This window comes from Lissotriton vulgaris, chromosome 11 (assembly GCF_964263255.1).
Source record: "Lissotriton vulgaris chromosome 11, aLisVul1.2, whole genome shotgun sequence".
In the NCBI taxonomy this organism is placed as follows: domain Eukaryota; kingdom Metazoa; phylum Chordata; class Amphibia; order Caudata; family Salamandridae; genus Lissotriton; species Lissotriton vulgaris.
The window spans coordinates 989,896,967-989,924,888 of NC_141699.1; the positions used below are offsets into that span (position 1 = coordinate 989,896,967).

Below are 27,922 nucleotides of genomic sequence, written 5' to 3' on the forward strand. Positions count from 1 at the left end.
CAAAACTTGTACCGCCCTGCCCCGCAAATAGTCACTAAATAAAATGAAACACTATTGTGCAAAGCATCGCACACTGTCGAAAAATTAGCACTGTGCACATTTAAGTCGCAGACAGCATGAAGTTCCAAAAGCAAAAGAGAGGCTTTTTTTCCTAAAAGCTGCACAAAGCAGTAGAAGAATAAAACCGAAGTATAGTGAAGCGAACCTACAGGGGACGGTGAAGCGGTGACACGGCAGTGTAGTACGGTGAAACGGCAGGGCAGAGCAGAGAGTTGGAGCGGAACACAGTGGCGGAGCAGGCTCGGGATGTGGAAGGTGAAGCAGAATCTTCCGGTGCGGCGCAGGATGAGGTAGAGGCAGACGTGGGAGCTGGCGGACCGGCACTAAGGAGGCCAGGGAAACCAGTAAACTAATGTGTGATCCAGAGAAAAGCGGCAAGTGAAAAGAGGCAAAACTTGTAAAACCTGGAACATTGGAAATAGTAGAGAGCTGGGCAAAGTTACAATTGTTTTTTTTTTACTGAAATGTGGGGGTTGAATGCTGGTTGCAGGGAAGCGGATTGCTGAAAGCATTGGCGGCCCCTTTGAAGTGAAGCTCACGGCCTTGCGGCCGTGAAAGTGAAAGCAGGATGTAACTAGGGGGAGGAGAAGTGAGGTGGAGCGCGCACTGCGCACGCTGGGGAAGCAACAGATGCCTGTGGGAGGGAGGCTGATGGCTTTGATGTGGACGCGCTTTCCACACGAGTGCACCACACGAACTGTCCGAAATCCGCAATGGTTTCAGAGCCTGGTTTGCCCTCTATACTCTCTTCTATTTATCCCTTACGGGATAGAATAGTCGAGACCTAAAAACTAGCAAAAATACTGAAAATCACTAGTTTACAGAGTCAACTAGAACCTGCACCCTCGCCATGCACTCCTTACAACCTCACATATTACATCACACATGACATGTTAAAAGACATCACTGATGTCAGTGAGGATACCTCATATGGTATTATGTCCATGGTATTTGCGCATTTACATATTTAATACCAACAGTAAGGCAGCCTTCTTAAATTTAGTGTCACCAAAGTTGAATCCTACAGACTTTGATGCCTCCTCTGCCACTTCTGAACCACAACAACAGCACCCCAATCTAAGAATACTAAGACCATCACCTCTCTAAATTCAAACCTACGGTTATTCACTGAAACCAGCAGATACTCCATCATTCATCTATATCCACTGAAACTGATGTGAATTAATGCACATACATACCTATTTGTTCAATACTTTGATGCCTTGTGGTTGAAATTAAGTTGACCGGTGCATAGTCTTTTAGAATTAGTATCATAAATCATCATCTGGACAGCCATTCTATAATAATGGGGTAACCCAAAATGTCATAACCGGACCTGGGCACAGTACGGGACTGAAAAAACGGTCAGTGACCATATATTGTAATGAATTCAATTCAAACATAAAATATTACGTGCTATGTAAGGTTAACTACAGCACTGATGTTTGCTAACTACACAGAACAAACATTAAGTACATATATTCAAATGCATGTAGTAGTGACTTTATATGCATGCATATGACAAAAACACACAAGGAAAAAGGGAAAAAGCGCCACAATGTAAGATAAATTTACAATAATAATTTATTAGATCAGGGGTTACTTTTGCAATACTCCTAGGTTGCGCGCGAAAAGAAGAAGGGAAAATAGTAAGGTGGTGGAGGTGGGTAGGGGGAAGTGTAAATCATACAAATTAAGGTAAAGACATTCTGATATTTTAGATTCGCTGGTAACTAAAACCAGACTCTATAGACCTGTCCCGGTTAGTACTTTCATTTACACCTAATTTGTAAATTGTAGTATGTAATCAGCTCTTGCCGAGCGACCGCACGAAGCAGATCTGTATGCTGAGAGGCTCTTCTAACGAGGTGATGGGCCATTACTAATATTATGGTCGAATTTAATTGAAGGGGAACGATGCCCTATCACTGGAACATTGGTATCCTTGGCGACATTGAGCCCTGGAACCATTTTTGGAATCAAACACTTGAGATACTGGAGTAGCCAGGCTTGGCACCAGACGTAGGTTGCCACCTTCCGTCCTGATGAAGACTCGCAGCTGAGGCCCCAAAGCTCCCTCCTCACATCAGCCGAGTCGAAACGTCGACGCTGCCCCCCTGAACATAACCTGTACCTGCATATCCCTCCTGTTGTATCATGTCAAAATGTATTGTTGTAAATGTATCTTACATTGTGGCGCTTTTTCCCTTTTTCCTTGTGTGTTTTTGTCATATGCATGCATATAAAGTCATTATTACATGCATTTGAATATATCTAATTAATGTTTGTTCTGTGTAGTTAGCAAACATCAGTGCTGTAGTTAACCTTACATAGCACGTCTTTTTTTATGTTTGAATTGAATTCATTACAATATAAGGTCACGGACCGTTTTTTCATTCCCATCATCTGGACAGCAACACAAAACTCACCAAATAATGCTTACTACTTCTGACCTCCAAACAAATCGAGCTGCTAGACTCATATACTTGGGTAATTTTAATCTATCTTCACAAGGAAGGCAACACTGCCAACATTTGTCCCTCAACTTCCCCCTTTCCTAACAAACAATGGCCTAGCCCAACCGTACACTACTCTTCACAAGCTCTATAATTGGCTGCCTTCATGGCAAACACCCTCCTCCCCTCCTTTAGTAGTCTAGTCGGACTAACTCCACTTTCCCTTCTCATTGCACCTCAAAAATATTCTGAACTGTTGTCCATCCCAAAAGGCATATATTAGCGAATGGTCACACAAAGTTCAGACAACTTACACCCTCCGTTCTTAGCATGAAAATTATAGGCTGGTTGCTGCATGCCTTTCTACCAGTAGTATAAGTTTGCTACCTTCAAAAAAACAAACAAGGCCACAGTTTTTAAACAGATTCGGGAGAAATTCATCCTGCATGTGGACTGTCAACAAGGTGCCAGAGTGTTTTTGAAGTGAGTGTGCTGAACCACAGAATCTGTTTGCCACGTTTCTCGTTTCCTGCCAACATAAAGTACGTGAATCAGAAAGCCCAACAGAATCTTTGTTAAAGAGCAACAGTAGAAAATCTTAAGTGAAATAAGGCAGATATCTGCAACAGAGGAGTGAGCTAGCTAGCAGTAGCAAGAAAGCTGTAACCATAAGGAAAGAGAGGCCAGCATATGCGAAAACTAGACTGAACCCAGCGGCAAATCTACAGCGAATATTCCCAAATTCAACTGAAAGCTGTGTTACTGTATCGAACTTGGAGACTACAGCTATCGCTGCAAGGAAAAATCCTATTTATCTCTGTGGACTGAACTTTGGAACATAACCCAACAAGTCAATAATGCATTTTGACAAACTGAATTAAAAACATTGTAAGAAAACTACCTTCTTTTGACACGATCATCCCCAATTTTTGGACTGATACGGTTGGATTTTGGACTCTGTACACTGGAACCCTGCAAACGAGGACCCGGTGGATGTGCTCCAATGTCTGAAATCTTCTTGCATAGGGGTAAATTCCTGAATGCCTCATTTAACTTGCCTATAAGTCCATAGTATTTGGAACACCGAATACCCAAGGCCTGAAAGTTAAACAGCACTAGTGGCCTGCAGCATTTATTGTTAAACTACTAAACTGACCATGTAAAACATGAATATGTCTGCCACAGCAGCCTAACTCAGCTATTTTGAAACGGTCATTTCAACCATTTCAAAATCACCCTTTTTCCAGGCATTAACCTTCCTTTTAAATAGTTGTAATTCACCACTGATGTAGGCCTTATCAACCATAAAGCAGGGTTTATAGTATTTAAAAATATGACATATGAGTTTGTTTAAGTGTAAAAATGCCCAAACCCGTTTTTCATCATGCCATAGAAAAGACTGATTACTTTTTTAGAGGTTGCTTCGTTGAAAGGATCTCGACCTCCTGAAAATTTCTAAGTTCAAAAGTAGAGGACTTCATCAAGATGAATGCCGACAAACACCCTGTTGTCAACGACGCCTTCCGGGGCCTGGAGTTAAGACTTCGCCTGCTCAGAGTTTTCCCACCAACGAAAGCCTCAAACTTTCCACCGAAGCAAAGGCTCCCAATGGGATCCCATGCTTCAGTTGGCCACCGTCGATAAGCCCCTCTTCGAATCCAGTGCATAGCCCAACCAGCCACTGAAAACCGTTGTCGAGGACTTTTCTACAGAAAAATGACAAGGTACATGGCTAACCTTTCCACCGAGAAAAATTTGGCTTCAGTATCCAACCGGCAGCAGCTTGCAATTGGCCCTGAACTTTTTATTCGACTTGGACCAACAGGGCCAGATATTAGAAATTTTGCATTCGTATTTTTAGGCAATATTTTGACTAGGTATTTCTAAAGCTCATATCTCTGGTTCCCTACATCTGATTTTTGTTGTTTTGATCTCTATTTGTTCATTACATTTTATTCTACATTTATAAATTGTAGTGGGGGGTTTATTGTATTGTATTGTCTATTTTATACCTGTTTTGGTACTGATACTTGCTTAACATATTTCTCCTAAATTAAGTCTATATGCTCTGTGCTACAGCTACCAAGGGTTGAGTTCAAGTTCAAATTATTTAGATCCAACAGGACCTGATGATAAAGAAGAGGACACACACTATCTTGAAGTACTATAAGCTTTATTAAAGTTACATCTTTCAACCCAGTCTCTTTGCTTCAGCTCTTCTCTCTGTCAATTCTGTTGTCAACTTTGAATGACAACATTCTACAAGAGTATTACAGGAGCTACATTCCAATTCCATAGAATGCACTGGAAGTATGCTGCAGATGACCACATACACAAGCAGGCTGCATAAAGGATACCACGCATCTCCCCTCCCATAACATGACTTATCAAAACTATGTCACAAACTGGATCCATCTGGTGGTACGAGAACCTCAAGAAGTACGATGTCCCTACTACTGAAACTGCACAAATTTAAGAAGAAAACCTACAATCAAGCCTTCTGTGGCATTGCCCCAAGAATCTGGAATGCCCCACTCTCTGAAATCAGAGTTAACCCTTCACCTGTGGCTTTAAAAAAACAAGTGAAAAGTACTATTGTTGAACAAATGCCTGCTAGCTCTCAGGATCTCTGGCACCGATAATGCACATGGCGGCACCTGCGATCTGTTGCCTGTCACTAGAACTTGTCCTGTTTTCCCTTTTGTACTAGAGGGAGATTCTCACTCCACCTTGGTACTACTACTTCCTATGTTGTGTGTGTGACTGGTATTATCACTTATGATCATCTGCTGTATCTGAGCTTCTGTAGAACACAATGATACCCACTCGGTTCATGTTCGCACTATATAAAACTCTTAAATAAATAAAACTTTCTTATATAAAAATGCCTGAAAAATGTATATTGAACTGTGTAGCATAGAGAATCTTTTCATCACAAATGTTCATTAAAATACACAGGTATGACCACATGCCTAGCACCTCATACACACACACACACACACACACCCACCCACCCCCCAATCACCTCACCCCCACCTTACCCCACTCTGACCAACATTCCTTCTGTTGCGATCTTCTTAGCTTCCTCTGTCCTTTGGCGCTCTGTTATGTCAGCTTGACCACCCTGTTAAGATTCCACACCATGAGGTCTTCCATCCTGACCACTTTTTTTTATCACCCTCATTGGCTGTAAATATTTTGAACCCTGTGAGGACAAACCTTTCCGGAGAGCTTATATCTTAACTATATCCTCCACTTCTACAACAGTTCTCTTGATCGTCTTGTGTACATCAAACCTTCCTTTATTCTTGATCGTCCTCTTCATTTCCACCTCATTTTTCTTCTCATCATCTCTCACACCCCCCAGGCCCTGGGTCTTGTCCAACACCCACAAGGGTTAAAGCATGGTGCCTGATTTCCTCTAACGGAAAAGTTCAAATGGAGTCTTCCCAATCATGGTATGCGGGGTGAACCTATAATTTGTTTACCCTTTTGAGTACCTCAGTCTTTCAGCATTTCTGGTAGACCGGTGCCTACTGATTTCCTTTAACACGCGGTTAAATCTCTCAACCATGCCATTATTTTCTCGGTGATAAAGAGAAGCCTTCTTATGCTCAATCCCCCATTCACGCGGAAATGCCTCTATCTCTTTGGAGCAAACTGGATTCCATAGTCAGACATCAAGGTCAGGGGAAAACCTTCCTTTTCAAAGATCTGCCTCAAAAAAGCTACCATGTCTTTGGTTTCCATCGGTTTAGTCACACCCACCACGGGCCATCTCGAGTACATGCTGTCTAACAACACAATGATGTACTTATAGACCCTAGATACCTTGATGGGGCCCAGAATATCAATTGCTACTTCCTCCCAAGCTTCTTTAGTAAGTCTCCTCAAGTTCATGGGTTTTACCCTTGGTTTCAAAACCTTGTCCCTCCCGATGCATTCTACACAAACCATCACCACTCTCTTAATGTGAATATTCATTCCTGGCCCCCAATACACCGATCTTAAAATCTCCTTAGTCTTGAAAATACCTGAATGTACATCATGGGCAAATTCTTTCAAGCAATCCCTTGGACTGCTGGGTGGAATAAGTATTGTGCTGTAAACAGGAAAACATTTTGTACTGCAAGTTCATCACTTATGTTTACATAAACTTTCAATGGCTCCTCAGCCTTTGTATCTTTTGCCCAACAAACCTTTACACCACTGATCACTGCCTGAAGTGTTTCTTCTTTGCCCACTTCTTCAATCCACTTGTCCTCTTTAATGACTCAGTCACCTATAACATACAGCACAGTCATCTTCCTCACTAGATTCCTCATCCTCAGCACATTGACCTGTTACTACTTTTGTTCCACCAGAAGTAAGCAACAATCAGCCACATTGTTTCTTGCTCCAGGCACATCCTCCATGTGAAAATTAAAATCCTGCAAAGAAACTAACCACTTCCTTTTTCTGGAGGAAACATTGGCCAGGCCGTTTTTCTTTGAAATCTCTTTTGTAGTCAGTGTTGACCAAAAACTCAAGACCCTACACAACTTTCCTCAACTTTCTTACCAACCAGAAAATAGTTCACGCCTCTTTCTACATGACTGAATAGTTGAGTTCTGCCCCCCTTACACATCTCGAAAGAAAGAATATAGTTCTTTCTTTATTACCTTGCTCTTGCAAAAGGACTGCTCCCAACACTATTGAACTTGCATCAGCTATGATAATGGTGTCCTGACTTGGTTCAAAACTCTCAGTGAATCTACATAGGACAAATGTTTCTTTAGTACCACAAACTCTCTATCACATGCCTAATTCCAGACAAAACTTGCACCCTTCTTCAGCAGTAATCTTATGCTGTGCGTTTTTTCTGCAAATTTGGGGACACATTTATCAAAGTACTCCACCATCCACAGAAACTTTACCACCTCATCCTTGCTTTTTGGTGTGGACATTGTCACTGTTATCCACTAATGCCTTCCTGGGTTCTATGCCTGCAGCTGAAACTTTATATCCCAAGTAATAAACCTCCAACAGATTGAAAGCGTAGAAATGTAAATTCAATGTTAAACCATTCTCCCTCAGTTTTTCAAGTACCTTCCTTAAACATAAGTTGTGTTCCTCCACACACTCACCGAAAACACTCGGAATAAGAGTGATCTTAGCCCCAGAATCAAAATGCATGCTTATTGATACTTCTTTGATTAGAACTGTTTCAAATGGACAATGGTCTCCCACATCCATTACTTGCAAGACAATCTCTTCTTCCTAATTATCACTGTGCACTCTATATGAAATGTTATGAAAAAAGATTTTTATATTGCCAATCCTGCAACATTTAGAAACGTGACCTTTACATCCACATTCGGCTTTCCATCCAATACATTTTTTATTGATTGCTATATGCCCATATTCACCACATCTTTAACAATTATCCTAAAACTTTATCACTTTTACTATTAGAAGTGTGTTTCCCTTTCCAGAAAATCTTTTTCCTTGCCTTTCTTGTGTGTGTGTACCACATGCCTGTGTTTATCCTTACTATTTTCAACTTCCCCTTTGTTTTTAAATTCTTCCACGCATGCTTGACTATGTTCACACATTTTTGCAATAGTTAGGACTTCACATAAGGAAGGATTGTACTTTTGCCAAAACACTTTCTTGGCTTTAGCAATGCTGCAACCAAGCATAAATTGGTCCCTTAGCCGATCACAAGACCCACACAAAACGTACACGAAGACGCCAATTTTCTCAAAATGGTTATATACTCTTCCACGTTCTCTCCTCTTCTATACACCGCTCCAGAACTGTAGAAACATTTGGAAGGAAATGCAAATCTAATTTCTTCACACACACTTCAAAGTTATTTAGATCAGCAGGCTGTTCAGCTGTCAGGTCAGGCAAACGTCCATAAACTTCTTGGCCTTCTGAATCTAAACAGTGTAAGAGAAGAGAACTTTTCCGCTCAACTGACAACGTAGTCCCACAAACACGAAACATAGTGCGAAAACAAATTTTTCCACTTCTTCCAATGTTTAGGGGATTACCTGGCTGCAACAAGAAAAATTAAGGAGTAGCAATATTCTGCATGACACTACACTTTTCACTAGCGGGACAAAAAATGATGCAGAACAGGTATATATGCACAATAGGCTGCTCACACTATGCTGAAAAATATGGGACAGAAGCTACAACACAGTAGGACCACACAGACCAGCCACAATATTAAGCTCTGCCCCACTTGAATAAAATGATTGAATGTCAGTCTAAAACAAGCTGTGCACATCAGCGTAGAGATCAACATGACTGCACAACAACATTGTACAAAACAAGCGGTAAACATCATCTCAAAGAGCAACCTTACTGTGGACAACAGTGTCGGGTAAAACAAGCGGTTATCCCGTTCAGAGCAGTAAAAAAACTCCAAAACCACCCTTTTCACACCTTTTCAGGTGTTCCGCTAGGATTAGGTGTCAGGCAATGGGAGGCAATCCTAGCAGAAGCATCGGTTTAGTTGGGATGTTGGATTTTTCCTCCGCTCGTCGCCAATGTAAGGATGAGGGCACAACGTATCTTTAAGTACTATAAGCTTTATTGAAATTAGATCTTTCACTCCAGTCTCCTTGCTTCAGCTCCTCTCCCCGCCATTGTCCACTTTGAGTGACAATATTCAACAAGAGAATGACCGGAGTTACAACAAAATAGAAAATAGCAACCCTGCCCAAGCAAATATCAAGGGTCCCAATAGGGATCCACAAGTTTGTAGGTGGGGTGACTTCAGAGACACATCGGAGCCAAAGACTTTACTGATATTTTAAGGACATAATTCTTTTATTGATTTTTTTATATACTTTTTTTGTGACACAATAATTAGTGTTTATAGGGCATATTTCATATATGTACATTAATATTTTCATATGTGATAGCACACAAAAGCAGCAAGTGGCTGTATAAACAATTTAAAAAAAACATTCATAGGCATGTTCCTCAAACTCCCACACACACCACACAATCTGGGGTTCCCTTATTCAATCAATCTCACATTCATTCATACAAAAGACATGTGGAGGAAGGCACCCATGGCTACCATAGAGTAGAATACAGGTTGTTTGCACAGGGGTGCGGATTATGGACATACAGGAGATGAGAATATATTCTGCAGAGGGTATATAGCTGCAGTCCAATATGTTTACGCCAACGCGCGTTTCAGTGTTTAGGGCCACACTAGGCCACACCTTCCTCAGGGCAGGGGTGTGTATGGACGAGGGGGAGGGAAACAAGCACACTGTGAAAATAAAAAAACATTTTCTTATTACAAATTCAAAGTATGCCTTTGGATCATAATGCATAAATATAATCAGACTTAGTACTTTCAATAGTTAAAAACATTTTTTTCATTTGCAGATCAATTAGTCAAGGCTCCGATGTAGAAGGCGTCACTCACAACATTTATATGTACCTTCCCATAGATGGGGGAGGACATAATCTACCAGGTTAGATCAAGGTTATGGTGGGACAATCAGCTATCACTCAGTCATGCATTCATACATTCTTTTTTTCACCTCATATATTGCATATATTTTAATTTTGAGCGTCCTCTTGATTTGTAGCCAAGGTTTAAAGAAAAAGGGGAAATGGGGAAAGAACAAGGGGTAGACGGGGGGCTTTTTAGGACAAAACCCTAGATACTTTATACTTCCCTTAGGTTTAAGTGGGGTGACTCGAATCCCAGATTAGACACCCCGAGTATTTTCCCCTTTGTTTCTGCCCAGAAGTATAAATCCCATTTGGGGAACCCCCTTCTATTATATAATGACCGGAGTTACAGTCTGACTCCATAGAATGCACATGAAGTATGCCACAGATGACAACATACACAAGCAGGCAGCATTAAAGATACCCCACTGGTACAACCTGCTCAACTAATATTCCACTTCCTCACGATCGTTATAACCTAAATCTTCCTCATTACCAAGTAAAAACAGGCAGAAACCATTACAGCACACACACCTAGTTCGAATAGTAACCGAGTGGTAAGCCAGAAAGCCATTATGGGCACATATTGCGCTGTGAAAGTTAAACATGAAGCCTGGGGGCAATGCTTTAGTATTGACAATTCCGAGAGGCTTTTAAAATTCAAATCCGACCACAAAGTAAACTCGTGCATAAAGCATCTCTTACCAGCCTTGCAGGAATTAATATACTGTAGCAACAGATACAGTTTTATAGCAGCTCTATCGAACATTGGAAATCAAATCATACTCTGATTTACACTTTATGTTAATACAGACCAGTAGTGAGCTTCATGCTTTGACTGGAAAAGTAGTCTGCACAATCCGAGCTCATTAAAGAGGCACAAACATAGCAGGACACAGTAGAAGCAAAGCCTGTGTGATTTTTTTTTTTATTTATAACAATGGATGGGGACTCTAGTGCCCAGCTATCCAGGCTATAGCCTTAACTGCATTATTTTTGCTAAAAACTATTGTTTAACCACCCTTTCAAATGAAAGGGCACCTGACATATATGGGAATGGTTATTCTTGTGTGTACTTGTACCGCCTCCTTTTGAGCTCTAGTGGGTATAAAAAGGCCCACAGTTTCTGTACTCCTTGTGTTACATCATACACTGCCTTAGAGTTTTGTATAGATGTAGTTCCACTCATGAGGTTTCATAAACTGTTGTTTCGATATTCCAGCTTCTGTGCCAATCTCTGTTGGTCTGAGGACTAGTGCGCAAAGAAGGGCGGATCCCTAGCACCGGTAGGCCTTGGTGAGGTCTACTTCTACACCTTAACAAAATTTGCACGGAGCTTAAGAGATGGACACACTGAGCTTAAAGAATGCAGTTCAGCCCGGAAAGTGGGACACCCTCTGCTGTGCTAACAAACAATGTGAACTTCGCCTGGCTTTACTAGGTGACACAATAATTTCTGTTGGAACAAAATAGTCCAATTTATGACATGCGTGGATTGCACAAATAGCAATGGTTTCATATCACATTTTCTAAGAGGTATACTTTACTCATGAATTATTTTCCATATTTCCCAACAAAAAAATAAAAATACATCATCCCCACGATTCACAGGTGTGAACCAACAAGCTCGGAAGTGGTTATGTGTAGCAAAATGTTGTTGAATTGAAACTTGCGCCTTTCAATAAACTTTGCAAATGAATAACAATAAGCTTATTATACAGCTCTTAGCACTATATTTTTGTGATTCCTCAACACTGTACGATAGATAATATGTTAAGTCAGACTTAAAGATACTACATGTATTGACAGCAGAATGTAGAAAGGCTGAGACAGCCTTTTTTTATATTTGAACTTTAGACCTCTTAGCCAAAAATGGAGTGAACTGCAAGCTTTTTCTTTCAGCACTCCATCACAGTGCATGAGTTTTCTTGCTCTCTATCTCCTGTTCTGCTCCTTCCCTTTAATACCTGCCCATAAGCATGCGCCCCGTTGCTCCCCATCCACCAACTCTCAGTTGGTCTACTGCTCCCCACACAACGGCCCTTTTAGGTTTGCAATTCATTGCACCTCCTCCTTTTTGCCGCAATGCATGGACAAAAAGCAAAGGCGAAGCCAAAAGATCGAATAGGCAATAACTTTTGCCTTTGCTAATGCTTGCTGCACACTTATTTTGTGTGCAAGGTTTTAATGTATTCCCCCTGATGCCCTAAAATTACAAAATCCATGGCAACATTACTGCTACGCTTAGAAGGCATGCAAGGAGCAAAATGACCAGTGACTGGGTACCTGAGCATCTCTCTCATTAAATAGGGTACTGTGTGGCTGTAATTGAGCTGGATGCTTCTTATGATTCCAATTGTAACTGGTAGGTCACTCAAAACAGTTTACCTGAAGATAGATCCACTTAGCCAGCAAATACAGTATGTAAGACAGCTGAGAGGGCTACTGACCCCACTACAGTAATGAAGTTGCGGACAACATCTATTTTCTTTGGGTAATAAAATGAGGGCCATTTAGTTGGGTACCAATAACTCCAATTATTTACATTGCTATGAAACTGCAAAGCTATAGTACCTAATGTCATGTAAAAAAAAAAAAAAAAACATACAAATGTCCGTGGGTGTGGGAGTAAACCTTAATATTACCGGTTGAAAAGAGTGCTGCAGGGTGGGGTTTAATGATGAGCCTGTGTCCCAAAGCCAGTAAGAAGAACATGTGACTAATTGCCGGGTTTTTCGGTTGTCAATGTCAAAAGTAGGCACCTCTTGCATCACTTTACCTAAACCATCTGTTAGACCACCCTCCAACTGCACCAACACCTCATAGCTCCAAAGGACCATTTAAAAAACATAACTCCTCACATTGAAAACAAAATGTTATCTGAAAGTACCTATTGGAATGGTTGTGTACTGTACTCTAATAATAACATCCTGGGGTGCTGGTGACATTTATCAAGCATGTGGCATTCGGCCTCCTGATCTCACATTACTGAATGATTTTAGCTTTTATATGTGACACACTCTGTGGCCTCAAAGTGATTTTGGTGGCATGGCTACAAACTTTACTAAATGTTTGGGATTTCCGTCAAAGCCCAGATACAGACTTGGCTTGTGAATGTTTTATGTGTAATGTTTTCTTGTTCTCCTTTTAATTGGTGGCTTATTCTGGTTGAATGAGCTGTGTGTTTTGTGATTTGGTGTATGAGAGTTAAGGAAACAGTATTTTATCAATTCCTTGAACAACTTTAAGGTCAGCAGAAAAGCCCATGACCTGTAGAATTAAATAATCAATGTGTGTAGCTCTGGGCTCACTCTAATATACTTCTGGGGCTTGTGATGAGAGGGAGTTGGAATGTGTGTGGCAGAGAAATTCTAGGTGGAGGCTTGAATGTGTGTTTGAATGTGTGTAGCAGAGAAATTCTAGGTGGAGGGTTGTGTATCCATATATATGGTGTACCTGGGCTCTTGTGAACTTCCCAGTATGAGGAGACACACCCAGTACGAGGAGACACGCCCAGGTAGCTCTCCTTCGCTTGAGGAGGACGACGTGTGGTGCACCCACTTCGGGGAAAATAAGAACAGACAGGTGCCCCTCATTCTTCTCTATGAAGAATTTGGCGTGTCTAGATTCAGAGTCTTATGAGTAAAGCAACACTGTCAGAGAAACTTATCTGCAGGGATTAAATGCATTTCGTGAACGTCACACTGGGCCCCGGAATCAGCAGACGCACTCACAGCAGCTGGTGTTTAACGATAGGAGGTTATAATGTACAATCAGCACATAAACTTTATGTATCAGAATGAAGAAAATCATGGTAAACTCAGTAGTCATTATACAAAACACAATGAACATTAGATAATCCAAAGTATTTCGCATCCCACATCCCTACTACCTGCATTAAATTAGTCTAATCTCATCCAATGTCTACATAGATGTTATCAGATTCATACTTATTGAATAGGATGAACTATTGGTAATCTTGCTCAGTAATCTATTGCCAATCCATTAAACTACCCCAGCATACCTCAGAAAGCTGCCTGGCCTGCAACTGGAAAATGGTGCTCGGACTTGTCCTCCCAAGCAATCAGTCTTTGCATCTGCTCCCCACAAATTTACTGGTACCCTTATACCTATCTCCGGAATGATACTTCATGGAAAGAGATATTGCATATCTGCACTGTAAAGCATATGCAAGTCTTTTAGCACTAATGTTGGAAAGGCAAGAAGCTGTAACTGATTTTACTTCCTTCTTTCCATTTCTGATCTGCAACTGACCGGACAGCCTTGCAGCGTTAATCACCATACATAGTTCTACATTCAGCAGAATGGAAGATTCTGCTCTACTGCGTTTGTTGGATTTGCTAAAGCTAATAATTTCAATGTACTGCTAAAATAATATGACAATGAACCACACTTTGGTGGTTATCAACTCTATTAACAAAATAGTCGTTTCCTAGGCCCTAACTCTTATGCAAACACCCTAGAGTTAGTGCTTCTCATGTTGTTATTCAGTTAGACCTGGTTTCTATATAACACTACACAGTTCGATCTCATATTTTTTGTTGGCTATTTAAGCCTGCAGTGCCGTGTTTGGATCTGCTCTTAGAGCAAGCGTCAGGTCACCTACCAGCATTGTTAATTACCAGAGTTAATAAGTTGTTCCATGTTAAGATTAAACTTCTCCTGCAGTCCTGGTTTTAACTATCTTTGCTTTTTGATGGTTCTGCTTTTACCAGTGCTAAAACTCATCGGCCTGAAACTTTGTGATATTCACAGACTGCATGCAGTGTTTTTCGACTCCAGCTAGCCTATCTTTTTCGTACATTTTGTAGTACTGCAAAACGTACTACAAAGTGCAGTTTGTGAATCAAGGTCTCTGAAAACAAAAAAACAAAATGGCTAATAACCTGCTCACACAATAAGGCACAACCTGAGATTTCTGTGTTACCACCTATACCAAATACATGTATAACAGAGCACATGGAAGCTCTGCACAGGGCTTAACTAACCATAAATACACAACGAATAACATGCATTATTTTTTTTACAAAAGAAAATCCAGAAAATGTGCACGTTTGCATTATCAAATAATATAATCATCACGATGTTCAGGATCTGATTTAATTTTGTTTGTTAAGGTCTCATTACAAGTAGCCCGATTTTATGTCTGGCCTTTTTTGTACCCAATAAAATAAAAAAACACCAAAGTATATGGAGTTTGTGTGTGGTAATTATCACCTACTGAGAGCTTTGGCACTAACGTTGGGCATAAAATGTGGTCTTTTGAACTTACAACACGAAAACCAGGTCTCTGTATTTCCTGGGCATTTTTTTCCTTCCAATAAATATGGACAGGTAAGCAGTGCCAAAATATATCGCAAGATGAGTTTCTTATCGTAACCAGGATATTCTGGTACAACACAAGCCACAAATCGCATAGGGCTTGATGTATCAAAGTGGTTGCTCTATTCTTTTTTAGGTCGAGCCTGTAACAGCGCACTTGCGCTGTTCATGCGAAGAAGTCATGTAGGGGCTATCAAAACTAACCTAAGAATCGCACACACTCGTGCGTGTGCTTTTTGTTTCGGCCCATGCTATTGGCCTTTGCATGCATCTTTTTAACAAAGACAGCACACATTTGGCCAAAGGCGGGCGTGTTGCTCCGCCCATGGCCTATTGATGTCGGTTACCCGCACAGCCGCCATGTGGTTTCAATTATTGTGCCCAGACACAGGGGCGATAATTGAAACCAGATGTCTCGCTGTGGCGCTCGCGTGCTTGTTATCGCACGTTGGTGCTGCGCCAGAGCACCGCATTCCTGGGTCGGTAACCCAGTTCTTTTTCTTCACATCTACCTTTATTCATGTCAGTGGGACACTCAGTTCAGCCAACCTTTGATACGTGTATCTCTATGTAATACATACTTCACGCATTCCAGCTAGTCTCACTGTAGTTGTCGGCAGTTTACCGGGTTTGTTAAATTGTCAAACACTGACTGTTGTGTTTTTCATGTTGCTTCGCTTGGTGATGGGGTGGTGAGCGTGTAATAGCAGCAATGCTGATGCCAGTGCGGGAGTGTTGGACTGGAGGTTTTGAAGGGAAGACGGTGCTGGTGACAGCGGGTTTTGAGATGCTGTTGGTGGCCGTGGAGTGGCGGTGTCATAGGTGGCAGACAGTGGGTGCTGGTGGCAGCGAGGTGGAGAAGGCAGTGTGGCATGGCAATGATGAAGGAAGTAAGGCACTGCAGGTGTTGTTTCGTGATTTGAGCAGGGCGGCTGTGTGGCATCTGTAGGAGTGAATGGCGGTGGATATAGCGTGGGAAAAATGTTGGTGGTTGTAGGATAGTGCTGAAGGGACTGCACAGTTTGGCAGTGACATTTACTGATATTTCATGCACATTTTTCCTGTCTGTTCCGTACTCGTGGGCGCGCGATCTGCTTTACGATACAACATTCGAATAAGTCACCAAGAGATTACAGTTCCAGGGGTGGGTCTAGGGTGGAGGTGGCACTGTTCTCTTTCGGGGACACAGATTTGTTGCATGTCAAACGGAATCAAAGGCCAGCACACCGTGGGCCTGCCTTTTTTGCACACATGCATTAAACACATATCGGTTTGTTTTGCTGCAAAGCGCATACGCTCAACTTTAGAAAACAACATATATTTGAGATCAAGGGTTGTCATTTTAAAAGCTGTAATGCAGTTTTCCGTCCACCAATTAGCATTTTTGTGTTGCCTTCCCCCAGCACAGACACTTTATTAAAATGGCTGAATTCGAAGGCCTGGTTTCGGTTACAGCCTGTGGCTCTAAGCCCACTCCCCTGCCACGCGCACACATTATGGGCATTGATCCCGTACTCTTTGGGCCTGACTTCTTTTTGGTTTCTGAAGTAGTGTTCTACTCGCCGAAAAGCACTCAGACGCCTCGTCAGGGGTGGTAAGAGCTATACAAATGGCAATTAAATACAATTACTGTGGACAGCAGTACACTGGCTTCACTTTACCCCTGCGGCGGCTCTCCGATAGAAGAGAGAAATTGTGTATATGGAGTTTTCAACCCTAAAGCGCTCAAAAGCCATACTAATGTCAATAAGCGCTATGCAAATCTTTGTTCCCATATCATCGTGTAGCTCCATTTCTACACCGCCTCATACCCTGATGACGCAATAAAGCGCCTAGCACGCTTAACAGCAGGGAGCGCTTGGCAGCTTTTACACCGCCTCATACCCTGATGACGCAATAAAGCGCCTAGCACGCTTAACAGCAGGGAGCGCTTGGCAGCTCTAAACCTCAGTTCAGTTCCTACACAGATGCGTAGGGCACATGTTCCAGCCCATGAAAAACAGACGACTGACATTTTGCCTTGTGTAGCGATCAGTGCAGCAAGCATGTTACTGGTTCCCTACCAGTAAGATAGCTCGGTGAGTTAGTGTACCAGCAGTGTGGATCCACTTGCAAATAGCAGGACATAGCTTCCAATAAATGAAACGTATCTGAGGGGGTTAATGCACGCGGTATTAACATCTGATGCAATTGGCCGATGCCGCCTCTGCCGAGATCTTCACAAGCGATATCACGGGTCCCTATTTCAACAAGTTTGCCTCATCCTTTCATCCACCTGAGATTTTAAAAAAACATAAGGACCACCTGCTTGTGGGCCAGTCCAGGCCTGATTGGAGCTTCTTATTATTGTGGTTGGGAAAAGGCTTTATATGACATATCTGTCAGTGGGTGACTCTGAGCGTCACTTAACAGCAAGTGTGGTAATGTAGCCCATCAGCTTTTTTTAAAAAATGTAATGGCGAACACAGCGCCTGCTTCAGGAACACCGTGCTCTCTATAAAATAATAGGTTTTACTTTTTCAAAACTTTGACCTATATTGGTGTGGTACATGGCAATGCCTCTTATTATAAAAGGCATTGCCATTTACAATGCCAATAGTTCAAAATCACGCAATTGCAAGACCTATTGCATTGCAAATGCTTGTTTTTCTGCTCCTATGGAGCAAGTCTTCGTGCCTGCTCCCCGGTGCCAGTCTTCTGTCAAGCTTGCGTGCAGTCCGTCACTTTGTTGCTGCCTCTTGCGCTTCATTTCCTGCTCGCTGCGCAACTGTTTTTTCCTTTTTCTGCTTGTTTCAGCCGTGTTTTTACCTCTCACTGCTCTTTTCTGCCCATGCTTCTGCCTTTTTTTGCCCCGTTGTTGTCTTTTCCTGCACGTTTCTGCCCTCGTTTTTTACTTTTTCGGCATGTCCTGCCTTTTTCTACTAGTTTCTGCCTTTTCTCCTACCACCCTTCCTGCCATTTCCCCCTTCCAGCCATTTCCCTCCTCCCACCACCCAGCGCTCTGCCCTCCCCCAGGACCTAGTAGATGAAGGTCACAGCATGACTCTATTGAGCAGGTCCTCGTGCCAGCTCCCTGTAACAGTCTCCGGTCCAGCTTACCCACAGTCCGCCACCTTCTGTTGCTGCATTCTCTGCTTAGTTTTCAGCTCGCTCTGCCCTTGTTTCTGCACCCACGTCTGCTTTTTCTGCTTGTTTCTGTCCTGTTTTTGCCTTTTCCTGCTAGTTTCTACCCCCGTTTTGCCTTTTCCTGCTCCTTTCTGCCCCTGTTTTTGCCTTTTTCTGCTAGTTTCTCTAGTTCTGCCGTTTCTGCTCACCTCGGCCCGTTCCTGCCGTTTCTCACTCCCCCCACACAGCACATCGCCTTTCCCCAGGACCTACTCAATGGAGGCCGCAGGGCGGACACACAGTGGATGCACACAGCAAGTGTGCCACCGGCACTCCTAAGGAAAGCCCGGTGCCAGAAACCTTGGTCCGCCCACCATCCGCCGCTACACCACCAAGGAGGTCCTGGACCCCAGACATCACAACAGCTGCTTCCGCAATCAACCAAAGGACCTTTCACCTGCCTCCACTGCCGCTTCTCCTGCTGCACAGAACCACCACAACAACCCGAAACACCTCCAATGCATCTTGCTCAACAACCACTCCCTCTGCAAACATGCCATGGAAATCTGGGATACCATCACAACCCTCTCCCCTGAAGTTGCCTTCGCCTTCATCACCGAAATATGGCTCAACCCATGCTCGAATCCTGACATCGCCACTACCACTCCTGACGACTACAAAATGATACACCAAGACTGCACCAACAAACAAGGCAGGGGCATCGCCATCATCTTCAAAGAAACCATCTGATGCACCGTCAACAATGACGACCCTACACCTCTCATGGAACACCTCACCTTTCGACTACAGACCAATGCTAAGACCACAATAAGAGGCACCCTCGCTTACAGACCCCAGGGATCCCGGGTAGCTTTCTGCAGCACCATCTCCAACCTCGTAGCCCGCCTAGCTATCGACTCCCGACACTACGTAATACTCAGCGATCTCAAATTCCGTGTCAACGACTCAAACTCCATCACCCTACTAGAGAACCCGAGCACCACTGGCCCCACTCCACTGGTCACCGAACCCACGCACAAAGCCGGACACACACACACTGCTCCAAGTTTTTCCTCCAGCGACAGAATAAAATTCAACCGCGTCACAGAACTCACTTGGACCGACCACGCCACTGTTCACTTCACCATCTCAGATGCTCAGCATACCGCCACCAAGCACCACGGCTCCTTTCATGGCAGCTCGGGCAAGGTAACCGGGAATCTGTGGACATAGGCCCTCAGCACCACTCAACTGAAGCTTCAGCAGAACTTGACCAGGCCATCCAGATGGTCTCTACCTGGATCACCAAATGCGCAAACAGTCACCCCGCTGAGACCAGCAAAAGCCTACATTACCTCAAAACCAGCCAGCTGGTACAGCGCACAGCTCAGAACTACCAAGCGCAACTGCTACAGACTTGAGAAACGATGGTGCATCACTAAGAACTATTCTGGCAGAGCTGCTCACAAAGCAGTCCCCAACAACTATCATCGGTGCACCAAGGAAACCAAAAGAGCAGCCATCACTACCCGCATTGATACCGCAGCCAACCATGCAAAGGTACTCTTCAAAATAATCAAGGAATGTTCCAAGCTGAAAGCCACAGAAAACACCATCCACCCCTCCCAAGAACTCTGCCCTCTCAGACAACTTGCACAGCAAGACTACCACCATAACCTCGACCCACAACCCACTGCTCTGAGCCTCAACAACCTCAACCAATCAATGAACTCCAGCCAAACGATCACCACATGGTCCCCACTCACACCACCACAGCCCTCATGTCGTCTATCCACTTCGGGGTACCCACCGACTCCTGCCCACATCATCTTTTCATTCTCTGAAACAACCCCCTCGGGATGGAACTCACCAGCATCTTCAACACCTCCATCTCCACAGAAATCTTCCCAGACAGATGGAAACATGCAGAGGTCAGACCCCTGTTAAAGAAACCTTCGGTCGACTACAGCAGTCTAAAAAAATACAGACTTATCTCCCTGCTCCCCTACCCAGCCAAAGTACTCGAGAAAGCCATCTACCAACAACTTATCGTACACCTGGAACAAAATCATCTACTCAACGCCCGACAACCAGGATTCTGTGCCAACCACAGCACTGAGCCTGCACTGCTTGCTGCCACAGATGACATGAGAACTCTCCTTTACCCCAGAATACGGTGGCCCAGATCCTCCTCGACCTTTCTGCTGCGTTCAACACCATCTCCCACCACACCCTCCTCGACAGACTCCACAACATCGGCATACTGCAAAAAGGCCCTCAAGTGGATCCCCTCTCTTCTTACAGGATCTACAAAGAACAGCCAACTGCCTCCCTTCACCTCCGCACCCAGAGACATCATTAGCGGTGTACCCTAAGGATCATCCCCCAGCCCCACCCTGTTCAACACTACATGACCCAACTCGCTGACGTCATCAGATCCCACGGACCCAACATAATCCCCTACGCAAGCCACACTCAACTATTCTTCTCACTAAGTTGGTGGCCAGCAGATTTCACGCCAGCACCCACACCAACAGACCACGCATGCAACCTTGGTATCATCCTCGACAGCCAACAGATCACGAAACGACGGTCAGCACAGTAACCTCCTCCTGCTTCCACACCCTTCGCATGCTCTGCAGAATCTTCAGATGGATCCCAATCAACACCAGAAAGACCGTCACGCAGGCCCTTGTCACCAGCTGCCTAGACTACAGCAATGCCATCTATGCTGGAATTTCCTCCCAGCTCATCAGAAGACTCCAAACCATACAGAACACTGCAGCCAGACTCTTCCTGGACCTCCCCAAACAGACCCACATCACCCCTCCACCTCAGGAACTTCCAGTTGCTCCCTTATCCAGAATAGATGCCAGTTCAAGATCCCCAGGTACGCCTACAAAGCTCTACACGATCAAGTACCTTCATAAATCAACCATCGACTCAACTTCCAGCTACTCGGAAGACAGCAGCACTTCTCCTCTCGCCCTCGCAGACACCATCACTCCTCCTCTCTCGCACACACCCCTGCATCTGTCGCAGCGGCTGCAGGGGCCGATCCTTCTCCTGCATCTCCGCCACGACCTGGAATGACCTGCCCCTCCACTGCTGAGCAGCACCCTCCCTAGCAGACTTCAGAAAGACACTAGAGACCTTGCTGTAAGACGGGGACATGACGCGCCCAGATACCCCTAGAATAACAGTGCTGTGCTATACAAATGCTGATTAATTGATTGTTTCTTTGAGGAAATGCACGGATACATAATGGTCTCTATTCTGATATGTGCTGTAACAGAAGATGTAGCACAAACTGAAAGTTACTAGGCCACTCACAATGCGCTTTTTAATGATTACTTTATTCAAGTTGCTATCATAGACGTCTTGAGAAACAGAATTGCAGACTAGCCATAAGAGCAAACTTATGTTGATATATCATGAAGGAAAATTCTCTCATAATACCCAATACTACTTCTATATTTGTATTCACTGTCAAAAGTCAACCCCAGTTTCTTCAATATTTTCCACTACTGCGTGAAGTTTACATTTGATAATATTGCCCATGTGAACACCAATTTAGTTAAAAGGTGTTTCTATGTTCTTTTTTATGCTTGTGCTCGTTAGGGCTCATGACCAGAAACTGACATGTTCTACCATTTCCTCTTCTTTCTTTCTTTATACTTTCTGCCTCTTCCTCCTAAAATCATCCACACATGGGCCCACCTCACCCCAGCTTGCTTCTGCCTCCAAAGCGCTTGGCTGTCCATTCACCACCTCCCAGCTGACCAACAGGCCCACCAATGAGGTGACTATTACCCCCTTATGGTTTGCCCCATCCTTCATACTAGGTTCACCATAAAGACGCCTTCATGGCCTGTTTATTTGCCTCTAAGGGGTGCCCCTGCAGCAACAGGTTGGACCATGCAGATCCTCTATTCAGATATCACTTGGGTTGCACCCTCTTCATTTGTGTGTTAACCCCTGTTTTAATCCTATGCAGTCTTTGCCCCTTTTGGGTAAACACCACTGAACCACCCTATTATGAAGTCTATATAAAATGTTTTGGGGTTGGGTTGCTCCTTCAACACTGCTGGGTTGGCATCATATATACAATATTGTGGGGGCTGTTTAATCTTGAGCATGACTTGAGCTGCACTTATACCACTTCTGAGTTGACCTATTGAGTCTTTACAGTGGAGTGTATTTAAATATTGCTTGAATTTTGCCTTTATCACAGTAGACGTGATCCCATATAACCACTATAATGCAGTCTGTTCAAACACCCTCATGTTGTGTACCCGGGGCTCTGACCCAGGACAGCAAGGTTTGGACTCCCAACTCACCGGTGCAGAGACAGTGTTCAGTGCACCCCCACTTGAGCAGGGAGTTCACCATTACTTTAGTTCCACATAACCCGCTAAGCATTCCTGCTGGCACTATGCTTTTGCTTTCTAGGATACCAACAATCCTTTAAAGAGTTCTGGGACAACACTGTGGATAGTCACCGCAAGAAGAAATACGAGCACAGTGGAAAGACTAGCGCGGATCGTTCCGAAGCTACTTAGAAGGTGGTGTTTAAAGAGAGCGGTTCACTCCTCTTGTTGAGGCTCAGTTTAAAAAGAAACGGACGTGAGCGTGATCCGATCTGAACTTATCTGGGAAGGTGGTATTCAACGGGAGCATATCACTCCTCGTGTTGAGGCACTGTTTCTGGACGAACTTGTGCGTGCCCCAATCTCTACTCTCTCCGTGTTCCGGATGCGGACCTCGGAGAGAGTAGATTTTGGAACACGATCACGTTCGTTTCTTTTTCAACAGAGCCTCAACAAGAGGATTCAGCTATCATATAGATAGAGGTTCCACAAACGCTCCGTCCATCATCACCTTTTGTATCGCTTTGTTCGCCCTAAGTTGGCAGGGTATGCTCAGACGTGAGTCCCTTGCTCACTTTGCCACTGGGTTCAAGATAGCCTGGCTGATGAGGGTTATGAACCCGAACCGGTCCCAGGATGCTTGTTTCCGGTCCAGGGAAGACATGGCTTGGCAGTTCGGGCTGGACTGTTCCCATGAGGCACAGGGTCAGACTGATTTGCATATGGCCATATCTGAACTGGGGTGGCGGAGTGAGCTAAAGAATGGTGATGGATTAAACCCAGATCAGTTGACTGGGGGTGAGTGTTTGATTTGCTCAAACGCTCCGTCCATCATCCCCTTTTGTATCGATAGATGTTCCTAAAGTCTTAATGATCATTCCACTGCTTTTTTAATGAATACCTGGACCTACTCCCACAGTTTATCAATTATTTTAGGCTTACTTGCTACAATTAGGCTGATGATGCCCAGATCGTTCCAGAGCTGGAAAAGCAGTCATAGCAAAAGCCGCAAAAGTGTAACTACTACTAAACACTTGGAAGCTACAGAATCACTGAAAGCTAAACTCTTCAAAAACGGAAGTCTTCATGTACATAGTAGCAAATATATGACCCTTACACTGTTTGACAAAAAGAAAATGAACCGAGAAGAAACACATTTACACATAAAAAAAGGAAGAACGTGGCATGATCATGGGTTCCAACCTCTCACTTAAAACACAAGTTAACCAAGTGACCAAAAATGGTGTTCTTCTCCATAAGAACTCTGAAATGGGTATTCTATCACGGGGGACTCTTTCACAGAGTCCTGGCCTCAAGAGTGCAAGCTCTGATACACCTCAACTATGGAAATGGCATCTACATTGGGCTCTTGAGTTACCTACTTAGCAAACCCAATCAAATCCAGAATCCCACAGGTAGATAAGTGCTAAATCTGAGCCGACAAACACATCACCTCTACACTCAAAGCGCTTCTGTGGATTTCTGTAACAAGAATAATCTCATGAGAAGCTCTCTCAGGTAATCAATAGAAAATGACCTTCTTTCTACAATCCATACTAAGCCTCTACTTTGATAACAGCAATCTCAGATCCAGACTGCACTCCTTTGATCATTCTCCCTTATACAAAAAAACTCAAGTAGGTGGGCGTTCCTTCTCTGTACAGACATGATCCTCTGGAACACAGCGGCAAAGAAAAATAAGTATATTTGGCAATCGTCTAGAATTTAGAAGACCAATAAAGACATTGATATTTCGAAAAACATAAGGTCAATAAGCCACAGCTTACAAAAAATACTTGTTAGTATAAGCAAACTGTGATGCAATTTTTCAGTTTGTCATGCCATACCATGCATGCATCTTATGCTGAAAATCATCACCAATGTTCTTTCAACCGTGAAAGACAAATAGAGTAGTTAGTTACTTGTCCACCTTAAACACACATTGGGCGCCACAAGGGACTCTAAAGTGCTATGTAAATGAAAAGACAATACAATAACGCTAACATCACAAGTTCACTAGGGCACGGAGCAACTGAAGCAAGAAACAAAAACCTCTGTGGCGAAACAGAGTTGAAAAAAAGTATACCTTGCCAGCAAATAAAATGTTTTGCAATACTTTTCGCTTACACTAATTTTTATATCACAGACACTATTCACAAAGCAGCCGTTATTTCAAGGGGGGTATAAACAGATTAGGACTATCATAAAACATTTCATCGCTTTGTAAATTATGATGCCTTAAATAGAAGAATACTTCTTAGGAAGACGTGCACGCATTAACGGTGTAATGTGCAATATTTCTCTGCATTGCTGAGGAGCTTCCAGCGGTCCATTTCAACAAAAAGAAATGGCATGTGTGTGCTAAGACTCAAGACAAAACCATTCTTTTTCGTATTTAACATTTTTAATAGGAATGTTTTGCCTATTTGTATTGATAACATTTTCAATAGGACTTGATGTACATGTCCAATATTCATTCTAAAAAAAACTTTTTTTGGCTCGCCATCTCTTTTGAAGGAATGAGTTAAAAGTAGGGTGACCAGGCGTCCCCGTTTTGCCAGGACGGTCCCGGTTTTTAACCAGCTGTTCCAGCAGATTTTAAGAAATGTAGCTCATGTTCCGTTTTTTTTAGAGAGGGTCGACTAAAAATGGGGGAGGAGTTTTCTATATTTTACAAAGCAGGGATAGTTAGCGGTTGTTTCAAGAAAGCAACTTAATGAACAGGTAAACTACTGGGTTTAAACATGGCATAATTAGGTTCTTACTGCCTGTTCTGTGATTCGCTTGAAGTAAAATTGTAGTACTCCTATTTTTGTGAAATGTCCCCGTTTTTGGCATTAAAATTCTGTTCACCCTAGTTAGAAGTATCAAATATATTGATAATAGAGGTACAGCACGGGGGGGGTAGTTTGTTTTACTCATAAAGCTTAACTCAGTTCTCCAATTCCGCGTACTTCCAGCGGCTCGGGGGAAATCCACGGAATGGACTGAATTAGGTACAAATTATGTCCGTTCACAAAACGACCGCATATCAGGGAAAAATGGGAAATTGAGGATCAAGCGGGGAATCGAATCAAGAATGCCCCACAGCTATGACTGTCAACAAACACACAGTTACAATACATAAATCTTTTTTTCTTTAAACCACAAACCCTAAATTACAAGGCTTTCCTGTATTCACCGAAGTGACGTGGCAGCGGCACACACCTTCAACTAACAAAATGCAAACGACCGGTCCAGCGCGAGGAAGAATGTGAGAAGTTTGACACTTACGGTAACGCTGCAAGGAGGAAGCAGGCGATGGAAACGAATCCCACAACAACGCTCCAATAGTCCCACGAATTCTCCACGCATTGTTCGAAGAAGTGCCAGATCCAGGGAGTTCCGTTCACACATAAGCGCCTCGACGCCACCTGAGAGGCATTCGAAAAGAATGCCAGCTGCTGGTTCATAATGAAAATCCTAACTCCCACCTTCGTAAGAGAGCGTATGTGCCTGCAGCAGACCGCCAGACACCTGGGGGGCATTTGCCCCCTGTGTTAATGCGCATAACTCTGTTTCAACTGTTGTACTATGAGTATCACTGTACAAAATAAATCCATCCTGCCAGCTTCACAAAAGCGAAGCGGAGGAGCACCACCGGACAATCCCGCAGAAGACTATCCACTTAGGAAGCAGCTTCATGTAAGCCTATCTCTGATTGGCTGAGAAGCCCGTGTGCTGATAGGCTAAATGGGCCAAGCCTCTGTCTGCTGATGATCTTTATTGGTCATGGGAATGAATGTCTGTCGGGAGCAGGCTCAAGGAGCAACAGCTGAGCGCGAGGATTGTTTTTAAGCTTGGATTACTACTTCGTTTTAAGAGTATCACTCTGCAGGGTAGTGACATTCAAGACTCTATGGATAAGAGTAACAGAGAGGACGGGGTGAAGTGAGGTAGTAACAACGGGTTGGTCCAGGACCAGGTTAGGAAGTATGCGAGTGAAGTCATGACGCTTGCCATCACAGCGCATGATGTCACGACAAGTGACATTGCATGTGACATCACAGGATGTGACCTCACTGGAAGTGACATCACAAGAAGTGACATCAGCTATTAAGACCTCACACATATGTTTATCAGGTATATCATGAGTACATTTAAGCGCATTTTGAGATTTAACAAATGAGATTTGGCATTGGGGATGTGCCAAACACGTGGCACAATCCCAATGCAAAATCTAGGGACTCAACTAATACATTTATTTTTTTAAACGCTGCCTCAAAGAAATTGGCATCAAGGAGCAAGCAGGCAACTAGAGCCAAATTTGGGATGGGGGGGGGGCAAAAAGATTTGGGGGGAGGCTAATTCTTCCAGCCATAGGCAGAGTGGCTCTAAGAAGGGATGAACACACAACAAACGCCTCATTAACAAGTAAATGGTCTTTTAAAGACCTGTGAAGTGCTCGGTTGCGGACGCAAGTAGAAGATCGCCAGCCCGCAAAGCTTTCTCAGCCGGGCTGATAATTGACGGGGGGGGGGGGGGGGGGGGGCTGAAGCCCGGTGAGCCCAATAGGTGTTGCGCACCTCACAAGTAAAAGCATGGTAGTAGATGTTATGCTTAATTGGTTGCGATGTCTACATTTTTAAATATTTGATTGGGTTAAGGCATCTGCTGTAAGGTGCCCAGTAAATCTCAGGGAATGTTAATAACGGTGAGATAACTCTGGTAGTTAATACACTTGCTGGAAAGATCTGTGTTTTGTGAAATCCCAGATTAGAAGTAGTAGAGAAGATAAATGTGTCTACTGCAAAGCACATCATCTAACACACAGATGACAGATTTAGATAGTAAAGTGGGTTGCCTTTTAGAACAGAGATCCTTTTGTTACCTGCAGTTCATAAATTGTAATTAGGGCTCCCGGTTTTATGGTTTTTATTTTTTAACATTCCTGTCTGTATTTATCCATATTTATTTTATGTTTTGTGTATAAATGAAGTTGTAAAGCTGTACATTTCCATATTTATCTAACTGATATACACATACTCATACTTTGATGTCTGTTGTGAATATGCTATTTAAGCTGCCAAATATTATGTAACAATACATCCACCAAATATTAGCATTATACCACAAATGCAT

General features: G+C 43.3%; 1 protein-coding gene across 1 annotated transcript in view; it reads right to left on the bottom strand.

The window, feature by feature from the left end:
- The window catches only part of LOC147683828 (lysosomal amino acid transporter 1 homolog), a 192,326-nt gene extending 165,787 nt beyond the window's left edge, over positions 1–26,539 (bottom strand). The window contains exon 1 of the mRNA XM_086944226.1: positions 26,075–26,539. Within this exon, the coding sequence (XP_086800352.1) occupies positions 26,075–26,328 (254 nt within the window). The 5' untranslated portion in view covers positions 26,329–26,539. The remainder of the gene's footprint in view (positions 1–26,074) is intronic.
- Positions 26,540–27,922: the final 1,383 nt, after the last annotated feature.